At 41.4% G+C, this 14,257-nt stretch overlaps 1 protein-coding gene across 2 annotated transcripts; it reads right to left on the bottom strand.

Moving 5' to 3' along the window:
• Positions 1–1,089: 1,089 nt before the first annotated feature.
• Positions 1,090–3,643, bottom strand: LOC147626740 (uncharacterized). Of its 2 annotated transcripts, XR_015268627.1 has the most exons (3): positions 2,245–3,643; positions 1,454–2,157; positions 1,090–1,291 (listed from the first exon to the last, which is right to left on the bottom strand). XR_015268627.1 is itself a non-coding variant. In XM_086816759.1 (2 exons), exons 1-2 carry the CDS (start codon positions 3,470–3,472, stop codon positions 2,144–2,146), a joined length of 1,242 nt encoding a protein of 413 aa, XP_086672885.1. In that variant the 5' UTR covers positions 3,473–3,643; the 3' UTR covers positions 1,090–2,143. The 2 variants fall into 2 exon arrangements, 1 of the variants encoding a protein (XP_086672885.1); XM_086816759.1 differs by having other exon boundaries at positions 1,090–2,157.
• Between the last annotated feature and the right edge of the window lie 10,614 nt (positions 3,644–14,257).

The following is a 14,257-nucleotide window of genomic DNA, read 5'->3' as shown; positions in this document are numbered from 1 at the left end:
GCCCTAGGCTAGTTCCTGACATCAGTGCCAAATATTTACAAGGCAATAGCTTACCTTGGCCTATGCTCAAATAAGTGTAGTTTGGTACTCCGCGGTAAACATAACTTTCCTTTTGGGTGTGTACTAGCCCCCCGTTTGCATTCTCCCCTTGTTGTCACACCAAGGAGACTTCATGGGCATGGAAGTGAAGATAGAGCCCTCTTTGCCTAGATGAAGACCAAAAGAGGATGGTCTTCGACCAAAAGAGGATAGTCTTCGTGGGTGGTTCTCTCTCACTAAAGGGTAAAGAAAAAGCTCAACAAAGAAAGACCTACACTGCTATCTAAGCAAGAAAACCATCAAGCTATGCAAAGATTCAACCAAACACAAGTAAACATGAGTATAAAAGAGAGAGCACACTTGTAATCTAGTACAAAGGAATGAATGTGTATTGCTTAATGTCAAAAAAGACTTTTATACAAAAGACTAGCTTTTACACTGGACCAAACAAAACTTTAAAAAGATCCATGGCTACTAGTTCTAGTCTTAAGCAAGTATGTAAACGAAGTTTGTGACTTTCCTATTTGGCATTGAGCTCAAGGCAAGGCTGCTTCATGCATTCCAACGCCATCTTACAAGGAATGAGCTTATGCTACATGCAAGAAGATGGCAGAGTGCCTTATAGTAAGACGGGGCGGGCGAAACCATGTTAACTGGCGAAGTTGACACAATTGTACATCAAACAAGTGCATGCAAAGACTGCACAATAAGAACAGATCATTATATCATGGCAGTGATAAGTGCATGTGATGCTCTTTAATACACAACAAAGCATCACGCACACAAGGAGCAAGGGCGTCTAGCTGACCAATCATAACATGCACCATTGATGTTCTTACAAATGCGTCCTTGTAAACCTTAAACCAAAGTAGCAGTTCTCGGCCATATACATCCAAAGAGGACATATGGCTGTAGGTAACTTTTTACATAGCTTCCTAAATTAGTCTTCTCAATCTTCATGAATATAGCCTTCAAAAACACAACTATTTCTTAGCGGTGTGCAAATAGTGAAACTTAAATCTTCATGAATATAGCCTCCAAGAACACAACTCTTTCTTAGTGGTGTGCAAATATTGAAACTGAATTTTCAACTTGCAAAGTTCTAAAACAATCTTTCTCAGTTCCATAACCGCATACCTGAACTGAAAGCTTTTACGCGGGATAATGGTGATAGCATATACTTTCAACAAAGACTGACCTCACAGTTTATGAATTCAGTGTAGCCTCACAGGATGTTGCACAACAGGTCAATCTATGCAAATGCACACAAAGAGCACTGAAAGTGAGTCATTGTTCAAACTCAGTTCTCAACTCATCAAGCATATCACAAGGACCAATGGCTCCTTTTACCTATATTATCCAGATATATAAAAACCAGACTACTGCACGCTTTAAGAGAGGACTTGCAGCTGACCTGTGTCACATGGTTATCATTCACCAACCCAGTTTGAGGTCAATCAATGCAGCTATGAGGAAGTGAAGACTGATGATCAAGTCCAGGACATTCTTCTGATTCTGGATATCACATGCTGACTAAGGCAAATACCACACTCGTATGGCAGTTATATAAGGAAGTAAATGAACTTGCCATCTATTGGGCTGTAATAGCTGCCAATTTGACAATACAACGTTGTGGAATGGGCACAACATGGATGCTTTTATTGTCGCACATGCTACGATGGCCTCCTCATGAGGAGTCAGGAACCTCCAACACAACTCAGCATCAGCCATGGCATGGCATGGCATGGCATGGCAACAACTATGCCAAAAGAGCGTACAATTACAAGCATGAGGAAGACACACCGCATCCGCAAGGTTGAAAAGCTCATGGTTATCATTCACCATCCAGCAGGCTGACAATGCTCGAGGGCCATAACCCCAGCACACCACAGTCCTCAATCCGTTGCTTGGCAAAGCTGGATGCTTGCCTCTTCTGCTTGTACCCCGTAAACGAAAATCCCCATTTTGAACCGCTGCTACTGAACATGCACGGCCGCCTTGCTCTGATCACTGCCAAATACCACCTCAGTTCTCTGTTTCTAAATCCTAGCTGTGCAGTCAGCTACGCTGAAGAGGGTGTATAGATAGCTTGCAAGCTGAAATATCACAAGTAATGTTCTGCAACAAACCCCATTGATGATAAGCTCACAAGACTGCAAGCGAGAATTTGCCTAAGGGGAAAGTAGTGCAGGATCAAGGTCATACCGGTGTTGCATTGCTTGCTGTTGTTCTTCAACTTGGCAAGCTCCACCTGCGTTTGCATGAAGAGCCGCAACCTCTGCAGCTCGAGGTCCTTGGTGAACTCCATCCTCTGCTTCTCCAGCTCTATCATCTGCTGCTGCTTGGCCGTCTCTATCCTCTCGTACACTTCCCCAAACTTGATTATAGCTCTGGCCAGGAGCTTCATCGGATTGTCGTGCGACCGCTTCCTCTTCAGACCCTTGCCGTCGGCAGCGCCATCGTTCGGGCAGCTGTCAGCCATGTCGGGACTCTCATTCGACTTGGATGCGGTGTCCGCGCCACTGCTGACATGGTTAGGGGTGAAATTGTTGACAGCAGGAGTGGAGGAGGCATTGTTGAAAATAGGCGGGGGCGGAGGCGGCTGTGGCTTTTGATCCACCTCGTCGAGGGGGCGCTTAAAAGTGATAGCAAGTAGGGGGGCAGGCGGCGGAGGAGGCGACGGGTGGAGCTTGACGGGAGGAGGCTTCTTAGGCTTCTTGGAGGGGCCGATGAGCTCGTCGAGGCGGTCGAAGAAGGACCATTTGCTGGGGCCTCCGCCCGTGACGATCTTGCTCTTCTCCAGCTTGTACTTCTTCTTGAGTGTGTCCAGGCGGTTCTTGCACTGGACGTCCGTCTTTGGTGCCTTGGAGCCGTTGGAGCGGCGATTGACCGAGTCCGCCACATCCTTCCAGTGCTTCTGTTTGAGGTTGCCGCGGTTGAGCTCCAGGTAACGGTCGCCCCAGGCGTGGATGAGGGTGAGGGTGGCGCCTTCGCTCCAGCAGTCGTCGCGGGAGTGGCGGTCGGATGCGGCACCAGGGGGAGGGGTGGGGTCGGAACGGTGGGCCGTCGGCGGCGGTAAGGAGGGGTTTTTGAGCGATAGTGGGCCGGCACCTGTGCCTAGAGGAGAAGAGGCGGAGGAGAGGTGGAGGGAGAGAAGGCGCTGCTGCTGGTGAAGCTGGTGTTGGTATTGTTGCAGAAGCTGCTGCTGCGGGAGGGGAATAGCTGTGGCGATGGCCACGGAAGCAGCAGAGATGGAAGGAGGGGCAAGAGGGGCAAGAGGGGCAAAGGGTGGGGAGGGAGCGATGGACGCAAGGGGAAGGGGGGCAAGGGGTGGCGATGAGCTGCTACCGCCGCTGGTGCTGGCGCTGCCACTGCTACTAGAGGTGTTCTGTTGCTCTTTGTCCGCGATGGATAAGGGCGGGTGAGGAGCCATAACTACGTGCAGGCAGGCAACGAACGAGGGGGGGAACTTCTCAGGCAACGGCCGCAACCCCGTTCTCTCTGTGTCTCAGCTTCTTCCGATAGGTAGCCCTCTTCAGGCGGATTGGAAGAACGGCAGTCGGTAAAACGACGACGGCCGTTACTCGAAGGGAAGACAAGTTCAACAACAAATAACCGACCTTTAAGGCAAGAAGGAAGCCGGCCAGCTCACCCGCGCGCACGGGATCTTTTCAACTTTCCCGCCACCTCCACCACCGTCGGTGGCGCGATAAACAGCCGGATATTTGTAATGCTACGCGACGGCGCGGCCGCCCCAAGCTGCCGGCGCCGATGATTTTCAGGCGCGGCAACGCCCACAAACAGCCGGGTTCTTGTTCTGCACCCGACGGCGGGGCCCACCCCGAACTGCCGTCGCCGACGATTTTTCAGGATTCCCCGTCGCAATCGCCGTCCTCAAATCATTTTAATGCCGTGGCCGTCCCCGAGTACCCCTCCGCCGATCTGCCACGTGCCTCCAATGTGCATGTACACACCGACGTGTACGTTGGGAGAGCAAAATGTCGTCATCATCATCACTTTTTTTGGGTCTTCAAATAATATACAAAAGCCGGCCCCCTAAAATAAAATTTCACATGAACCCCAAGGTACCTTGAAGCCCTTCAAATTAATAAATTTGGAAGACCAAGGCAAGGTTACAAATTTCAGCACCATTTATTTACCGGATTCCCAACCCTTGCACCGTTACCCGATATCCAACGGCGCTCGTCCTCCCAAGGCTGCCCCCTAGCGGGCCCACTCTTTCTTCCATTTACCACGGAAAACTCACAAAGTTCTAACAATAAATGTAAATTTTAGTTTCTCAATTTTGAAAACTTTGCAAGTGACATTTTATCTCAAGTTTTGTGGTATAAGTTTTGTGATTTGCTAGGAAATGCACAATTGGGTAGTTCTTTTTTTTGGAACAGTTCTTTTTTTTGGAACAGTAAATATATATATTATAAATATTAACAATCTTTTACAAAAAGTCTATCCTTACAAGCCTAGAAGGTAACAACCTAACAGACCAAAATTACTTATGATGCACAATCGGGTAGTTCTATATGGCCCTTGTCCTCTTTTATAGATGTTATTTATTTATAATATTTATATGATAATATTTTATAATGATGAAAAATAAAAAAAATTATCACTTTTTAACGACAACCAATTTAAGTACACATGGAATAAACAAGAGGGAATAATCAATTCTTCTTTGGGCAACTAGCACCAAAACATCATAAGGATAGGTTTTGAGCAAGGCTGAAATTTGCAACCCTACCTTGGATTTCAAATTTTCAAAATTGAAGGCCTACAAAGGTGTCTTAGTCTTCAGTTAAACCCACTGAAACATAATTTTTAAAAGGTGGATTCTTTTTTGAGGTTGAAATGGACTTTTAAGCCCACTCCAGCATTTATTTTCTTTTGAGATGACTCGAATTGAACACCACAACAAACACACACTACCTACTACTATGTGCCTCACAATATCATCCAAGGAGAGATTCGATCCCATGACCTCAAGGAGGCACTCAAACTCTTCCACCATCTAGACTACCGTTTTTTTTTTAGATGACTAGAATTGAACACCTTTTTTGGGGGGATAGGAATTGAACAGCACAATAAACAAACACTACCTACTACTACTACGTGCCTCACAATATCGTTCAAGGAGAGATTCAATACAACCTTTTCATTTTAGCTCGGGTTTGGGCCATCCAACAATTGATGGCTTACATTATTGTAGTGGAATAACTACAACCCCATAGCCTTGCTAACCATCACCTAGAAGATTGTGGTATTGGTGTGCGGATGTATATAATACATAGCAACGTCATAAGGGTTGAGTTACTCTAGGCCATGCAAGCTCGAGAGCAAACAAAGGCAGCCCACAATTAAGCAAGTGGGATCAAAAACAACGGTGTTCCCATAGTAAAGCTAGTTCCATTGGACACAGAATGACATTTAATTGGAACTCTCCATTTATCCATTATTAGCATGACTATGGTTGGATATATATGACATTGTTATGCCTCATTTACTACCACTTTGACAAACCTTAAAGGTAAGGTATTTGGGTAGGCTCATAGTGATAGAGTTGGGATTTAAGAGTGGTTTCTCTCTCATCAAAATATGCTATATGGAGCATCTTTTGTACTCTTGAAATGATAAGGTTCTAACATGGTAAAATGTGTCCATATGTATTTTTTATAAATGGGATGATAACGACAAGTTTGTTGATGAGCAAGCTCGAATATGTAGGACAATATTTTTTGTGTACATATGTGCTTTTGATAAATGGGATGATAAAGACAAGTTTGTTGATGAGCAAGCTCGAATATGTAGGACAATATTTTTGTAGGTTCATGAAACTTCAAATCAAAATCATAGATGAATAATAGCTTTAGTGAGGGTCTTCAGCTTCAAAATCAAGTGCAAGAAAAGCGACAAATTATGCATTGTTAAGAGGTAGAGTCCAAATGAAAGGAGCTTGAGTAGTCAAGGATTTATTTGAATCATGGTGTAAAAGGCAATAGTGGTAATAAGTGTACTAATCATAAGCACAAGCACATCACATGCATGTGCATGCACACATGTGCCTATGTATGTACATAAGTACATCCGCACATAGCATCTATTGAAGTTGTGTATGATATGGCATGGTAACATTTTAAAGTAGCTCCATGGCATCACCATTAGTTAAATTCAAGATTTTAAAAAGATTAATCAATTTTAAATTTTTAAGTGTGTGTGTGCGTGAATGTGTGCAACCACATGTGTGCATGTGTGCATGTGCATGTGCATGTGCATGTGCATGTGCGTGGACGTGTGTGTGTGTGTGTGTGTGCATGTGCATGTGCGCGTGCATGCCTATGTGTGTGTGTGTGTGTGTGCATGCGTGTGTGTGTGTGTGTGTGTGTGTGAGAGAGAGAGAGAGAGAGAGAGAAAGAGAGAAAGAGAGAGAGAGAGAGAGATTAAAAACGGTCTCCAAGAGGTCAAAAATAAGTTCTCAAGCATCATTGATGCAATAAATTGTGATGATGAACATCTAGGGATTATGTAGTATGGTGTAAGTTACCCCTTCGAATAGCTTCGCTACTCGAATCCTACTTGCACTTACCTATGTACAGTACTTATGTGTAGAATAGCTTTGCTTCTTGAATCTTGCTTGCACGTACCTATGTGTTATGTGTTCCAAAGTTGTTATCAACTTCTTGTTGGCTACCAATAAAATTTCAAGCTTATGGTCCAACTCAAACACAATCTACAAGATTTAAGTTTGAACTCTCAACCATCATGCACAGGGATGGAGTAAACACTTCCTCCTTAAAATGGGAAGAGCTCTCAATTGTAGTGCTTAAAAATCTTTGTTTGTTAGTATTAAGCATGGCTAATAAAGAAAACCAAATGCTTGCAAAGTACCTAAAATTCTACACAAAACTACTAACCTTGAAATATTAAACTAACCATGATTAAGCAAGAAAATTATCACTAATCAACACTAATCAAATGTAAACACACTAATTAAATAAGCACAACATGAAGAATTTAAAACATTGTAAAATCCCTCACACATTCCATTAGATAGAGGCCTTTATAAAGGCTTGAGTACATCTCTATTACTAAATGTGACTCATAAGATTAATCAAGCCATCCTCTAATCTTGCCTAGATTTGAGGACCGCCTCCCTTGAAATGAGCACCAACTTGGGCCTTTTCATTCAGCTTAGCTAAGGGGGAATGAGACCTGAATAGCCATGACGAATCATAGGTGATTCTTTGTTCCTCAATTTATGCTATTATGTAATACACTAAGCATTGATTGGAAGACATTATGATTATCATCAAAGATCAGTAGAGAAGGAAGCAATATATAACTATATGTGATTCATCTTTACAATTTTCTGTAATCTTGTGAGTGATGTTTAATTTTAAATGTTTTCAATTTTTTGTAATCTTGTGAGTGATGTGATGTTTAATTTTAAATGTTTGAATGATGGTTTGTAACGCAATTATGTTTAATGTTTAATTCTTAATTTTTATGTTGGTTTATTTGCTAAAACTTTTGGTGATCATACTTGCGATTGATTACTTGAACATGCTATGATTGATGTTTTGAGAATCATGTAGTCTCATGCATGGATTTGACTTGGGTGGATCATCTTCCCTTTTACCAGTCAAGTGGTGGATTTTTCACTATCTCCTAGGTCATCCTACCATATGTCCTTATTCCCAATTGGACCCAGATGGCATGTATCATTCTGTCTTACATGTACAAGGGTTTTCCTTGTATGATGAGGTTTCACCCATTCTGCATCATGTATTTGTTTTGTTAGCTTGTTTGTGGCGTATGGTTGATTACATAGAAGTGGTCACATTTTGTGGGTGTTACTCTTTGGGTCTCCTAGAATGACTTCTATTCTTTAAGTTTAAACCTTGTATCTTGCTCTTGTGTGGCTATCCATGGTTGCTTTTCTATTAGTGCTCAATCTGACATGGAGGACTTGCGTCTTTTGGAGGCAAAGTGCATCAATAACTCTTATTAGGCCATTGTCTACTGTTTTATTTTTCCTCTATGTGACGTAACTAGAATGTCATTATGATGATCAACAGGAGCATCACAATCGTGCTACATTGGCACACAATTCACGTTGTGAGCTAGGTTTGAAAAATCTGTGGGGGTATGCACTCATGGAAGAGGAATATGTGGTTGTTAAAGAAGACTATGAGTGAATAGAATAGAAATATGTGCCCATGAAAGATGAATATGCAGTTATCAAAGAGGACTATGAGCTAATAGAAGAGGAGGATGAGCCCTAAGAAGACAATGTCACAGAAGATACGGTCAGCGAACCATACAGAGGACAACTGTCCTCAGTAATTGCCTTAATTGGGTCCCATGCAACCTTTTGATTTTCAAACTTCTTCTTATTGTTGAATCAGGACCAAATCTTCCTTTGACACATCAACTGACGGATCTGGGCACAGATGATCTACGTATATGTTTTGCTAGCTTGTTTGTAGTGTCTAGTTGATCAGGTAAGAAGTGGTCACATTTTGTGGGTGTTCCTCTTTGGGCCTCCTAAAACGACTTTCATTCTTTTATTTCAAAACTTTTACCTTGTTCCTTTGCGGCTATCTGGTGACTTTTCTAGCCAGTGCTCAGTCTAACATGGAGGACTTGCATCTTTTGGAGGTGGCACGCAACAATGACTCTTATTAGGCTGTCGTTCATTGTTTTATTGTTTCTCTATGAGATGGATCGGGAATGGTGTTATGATGCTCACCCTAGGAGGAGTGTCACAACCATGCCACACTAGCATCGATTCACATTAGGAGGTCTTGAGAATATGTGGGAGGATGCACCCATGGAAGAGGAATATGCGGCTATCGAGAAGAGGGCTATGAGCCAATAGAAGAGAGCCCTTGCATGCATGAGGCAGGTGAAGAATGATGCTTTACAATAAATTTTCCCAAGAATCCCGAGCATAGAGTAGGAGATCCTAAAGTCTACCTAATTTTAAAGGAGATCTCTTAAGTGAACGCATGAGTGGTGACAAGGGCACAGAAAGATGTGCAAGAAGTTAGGGAAAAGTATCTTTTGCAGTACCATCAAAGGTAGGGAACCCATCAAAGGTAAGAAACCCACAAACCATCGTGGTAGAAGTGTAATTTAGGTCTCTTTTTGTAGTACAATCAAAGCCTAGAGTAGGAGATCCTAGAGTCTACCTAGTTTTGAAATAGATCTCTTAAGTGAATGCATAAGTGGTGACAAAGGGCACATAAGGCTGTGCAAGAAGCTAGGGAAAAGTATCTTTTGCAGTACCATCAAAGGTAAGAAACCCACAAACCATCATGGTAGAAGTGTAATTTAGGTCTATTTTTGCAATACCATCAAAGGCAAGAAATCCACAAACTAACCTACAATGCACTTAATGTAGTAGGAGTATAGCCTCTTCATGTTGGACATTTATTTACCGTAAAATTACCACTTTACTTGGAGGTGGAATAGGGAATGTAAGTCTAATTGAAGAACTAGTTGTAAGAGCTACTCCTCAGGTTGGCAATCTACAAGGTCAAACCCCTACTAATGAGTCCTTATACACTATAAGCTCCAAGCCATGCAGACAAAGGAAAAGTTCTAATAGATACAAAATAGCCGAATCCCATGGGGCATGTAAATCTAAACCCTAGAATCAAGGGTATTGCCACTACCCTACATTTCATCACCATGCAAATACACAAAAGACATGTTAAGGAGTCAAGGGAAGTAGGAAGGGGGGTTGCTAATTTATATAACACCCTTGCATAGAGCCTAGAGCAAGGCCAAACTAAACCAGTTCACATCTCAAAGCTAATGACCAAATTTGATGGCAATGGAGATCCCATTCACAATTCTTGGAAAAGGTTAACCAGGTTTACAAAGATTTTGAGAGAATAGATGATGTCACAAAGATGATATGTGCATTTGGTCTTTGTCTTAAAGGCAAATCCTTGATGGTTTAGGTCACTAAATCCACTTGAAAATACCACCTACAAGATCTTGAGACATACCTTCTCTTGGATTCTATCAAAATTCTCTCCAAATGGAGTCCCATCCAACTTGAGACATACTTTCTCTTAGATTCTATTGATCAGAATTCTCTCCAAGTGGAGTGCTATACCACTTAAATCTATAACCTAAAGTAGGAGGAAGGAGAATACATTTGAGACTACATTACAAAAGCTAAGTATCTCCATGTAATCCCTAAGAAATACTCGCTGTCATCAACAACTGGTTCTTTTGTTCGGTCTATAGAGTAAAAGGATTCATGGCCATCTCTATAGGTCTAGGCACTACATCTGTGTTGCCAGGAGGCAATTGACCTAGTATAGAGACAATCTACAAGAAATGGATGTAGAAGTCATTCGACCAAATCGATTTGGGGGATACATCATCCAAAGCCTCCACTTCAAAAAGAGCACAACCATCATATGAAAGGGAACTAGTCAAGGACATGAGAATTGCATTATTAGATAACCTTATTAACCATCTTGGCCAGTATTGCCAGCCTCAAAGAGGTTGCTCCATATCCTAGATGCCTTATTTATATCCATGGAGAGATATGGTTTGGTGTGTGTACAGTGTTGCCTAAATCGTATAAGCTTGGAATGTCCAATGATAAGACTAAGTGCTCAATAGTTTTGTGCTCATTGCTAGTGCTATATGGGAAGAACCATGAGACTTCTCATTGTTGGAACAAGGACGGCCACACGTCCTATGCTCCCTCCTATGTGACAAGGCAACCATTAGCCCTACAACTCCTCTAGCAATAGGTACAAAAAAATGGTAGTTCCAATTCATTAGAACCCCTTACCAAGAGATATGTATAGACCATAGTCAATGTCATTGTTGCCACCTCTGGTATTACCACCTCAACCAATTCCACTACAAATCATCATAGTTAATGTCATTTGTATTACAACCTCAAACAATTCGCTTGCACAAGTAAAGTTACCGTGTAAACCACACAAGTCAAATAGTACTCAATGACCTTGCAAGTAGATCCAAGAGAGCTATGAGTATTGAGCAACAAGAACCATGTGGGTAGTTCAATCTCAATAGATATCCCAAACTAATTAAGACCATAGTCTACACCTCCCTTTTGAGGCCAATGCAAGAGGATACACAATGTCCCACAGTGTTCTCATAAAGTTCTCGCACGAAGCACCCCAAGTCTAGCACTAAATCTCCTTTGGTGGCACATGCTACAAGTGTGTATTTAAGCATGTTATAAAGATTTTCCCAATAGTTTTCCCAAAGCTTCACCCATTGTAAGCCTTAACCTGTTAATTGTGCAAGGAGGACTTATCTATATGACCCCCCTTAATAATGCAATAACAAGTCTCCAAGCTAAGAAAGCATCTAGCAAGCTCTCAAGCCTCTTTATGAGTACAAGTCTTAATCTTGTAACCTAATTATGCTTGATTCTAAATCTTAATTAGCTTAGTTCATTCATCATGATTGTCATTAGGTATCACCCACCTTAGGTTAGCTTAATCACATGTTAATTAATATAGGATTAGGTCTTTCTTCTCATCACCGTCTCCAAAGGAGCTTCGATTCCACAAGCTTCAACATGGTATCAAAGCTTGGTTTAATCTCCCCATTAGCTTAGCTCTAGCCTTCTCTAATATCTCTTTAGCTTAATATCATCATTATGCATCTTCCTTCTTCACTAATCTCACCCTATCTACTCACCTCACTTGTGGCTCCAAATTGCCAAGCTTGGCATTTCTTGCTCCATCAACTATCTTCAAATTCCTTTTGAGGGGATACTCCTTAGCTCATTTCTAAGAGCTTCACCAAAGGAATCAGAAGGAATCCTCCTCCATAGCCCGATTTCTATGCTGCAGGCCGCACGAAGTTTTCATCTCATTATACATTATTGCTTGCAATAAAACCAAGCCCTCTTGGTGGTTGTGGGTTAGCAATGCCCTAAGCTATTTACGAACGAAATCTGAGCTCTATTCATCCACTAGTGATGATGACGGCGAGCTGAAAAACTAATCAGGTTTAATCACTTATTTTTGCTATTTTTTGAGAAGCATTAAGCTTCCTTTGAGTTCTAAGCAAAAGAACTAATCCAAGGCAAAAAGGCCAAGCAAAAAGGCCCATCAAAAACACTACCAATTTGCTCAATTTCATCCTCCACTTTTTAGCTTTGTTAATCATAGTGATTAACAACATTAGCAACCATTCAATAAAAATTTAGCATAATCAAAGTCAAAATTGAAAAAATAGAGTGCTATTCCATTGTGGGAAACTCTTTGTTGCATCATCCCAACCACTTGCATTGCTCAACTTAAGTGATTTTTTCACCGCATTGGCTTTATCTCTAGCATATAATTTCACCTTAATCACTTGTAAAAGGGTTAGACGCTGCCTGAGCACTAAAAATAAAGGCTCAAGGTAAGACCGCCTTCTCATCATGGAGCATATAGAAGTCATCTCAAGATTTAATTGGTGATGGGTTTTACACATGGCAAAGAAAAGGCCATGTACTTGCTTATGCGTAAGGGACTTTGGCACCTAATTGAGGATGAACAAGTGGAGGTTGAGCCACTTCAAAACAATAAAGCATTGGGCCTTATCGCTCAAAATATTGGTGATGATGTGATTAGTCACATTGCTGGCATTGAAGATGCCAAATTGGCATGGCAGGAACTCAACAAGATTTTCGGCACCGACTCAAAGAGCTCAAAGATTAACCTTCTCATGCAGTTTTACAAGATCGACAAGAAGGAGACCGAGACCATGGCACAACACATCAAAAAATTTAAAGGTATCAAGTAGCAACTGAGTGCATTAAAGAAAGTCATTGAGGAAGATGAATCTATTGCTATATTTTTTAAATTTGTTGACAAAGAACCTTATGAATCACTTGTTGCTACACTTAAAAATGTGCCCAACACTAAAACTCAAGATATAGAATCGTCTCTACACCTGAACATGAATCAAAATTCGAGGATAAAGAATCATTTAAATCATATTCAAGTGAGCAAGCACTGTATACAAGGGTGGGAGATGTGAAAGGACAAATCATATTCAAGTGAGCAAGCACTGTATACAAGGGTGGGAGATGTGAAAGGACAAATCAATCAACACCTCAACTTCCAAGATGCTATTGCTGTGGAAAACTTGGTCATACCAAGAATGAATGTCGCAATAAAGATAAACCAAAGCTTGTTTGTGAGACTACTGTGGAAAATTGGTCACCTAGAAGATGATTTCTATCACAAAAAGAAGAAGCAAGAAAATTACATCGAGGTCAAAGCTACCCCAACAGAAGAAGCACTCTTCTAGAGAAAGAACCGATGTATTTTCACCCCTCTTGTCTCTACAAAAAGTGAGATGTAATCAGCCTCTGAGGCCATATGATGAACTCAAGCTGAAATTCATAGCCAAAGTAGCATAAGGGCCAAAGTAGCCTAGAACAAGGGAAGAGAGAGAAAGCCTAAAAATTGTACCCAATCTAGCATCAAGGGGGGGGGTGTTGAAATGAGTGATGCTAGAGTGCCAAGTCATCTAGCCAAGTTATCCCACATGAGATATCATAGCTTTGTTGTACTTTCCTAATATAAAAGGGAACCATTTCAAGCAATGAAAACAAGCAAGCTCTCAATCCTCTTCATGAGTACAAGTCTTAATCTTGTAACCTAATTATGCTTGAGTCTAAAGCTTATTTAGCTTAGTTCATTCATCATGATTGTCATTAGGTATCACCCACCTTAGCTTATCTTAATCACATGTTAATTAATGAATGATTAGGTATTTCTTCTCATCACCGTCTCCATGGGAGCTTGGATCCACAAGGTTAAACACAACTCAACTCAGAGCTCATCTACTGCAGCAAATAGGGCACATACCTTGCAAAAAAACTGAATTAAAAAAGCAATGAAATACCTCTTCATAAGCTCAAGATTGAGATGAAAATAAAGCTAGGATTTTATTTGTGTCCCTTTCTTGACCTTGGTTCAAGTTTTTCATGATGTGAAAAAATTTTCATTTCCACAATGTGAAAAACTCATTTTGATCGTACCATGGAAAGCTCTGACGTGATAAACTTGTATTGGTCATACCATGAAAATCTTCAATATAAAAACTCGTACACTATGAATTGGCCATATCATGGAAGCATGAAAAAACTCATATACAGTGAATTGGTCACACCATTAAAAAATATGGCATGAAAAACTCA

This window comes from Cibotium barometz, chromosome 22 (genome assembly GCF_041138505.1).
Source record: "Cibotium barometz isolate CiBa-2024 chromosome 22, ASM4113850v1, whole genome shotgun sequence".
Lineage (NCBI taxonomy): Eukaryota > Viridiplantae > Streptophyta > Polypodiopsida > Cyatheales > Cibotiaceae > Cibotium > Cibotium barometz.
Note: the sequence above shows the minus strand (reverse complement) of the source record. Positions and strands in the feature narration are given on the sequence as shown.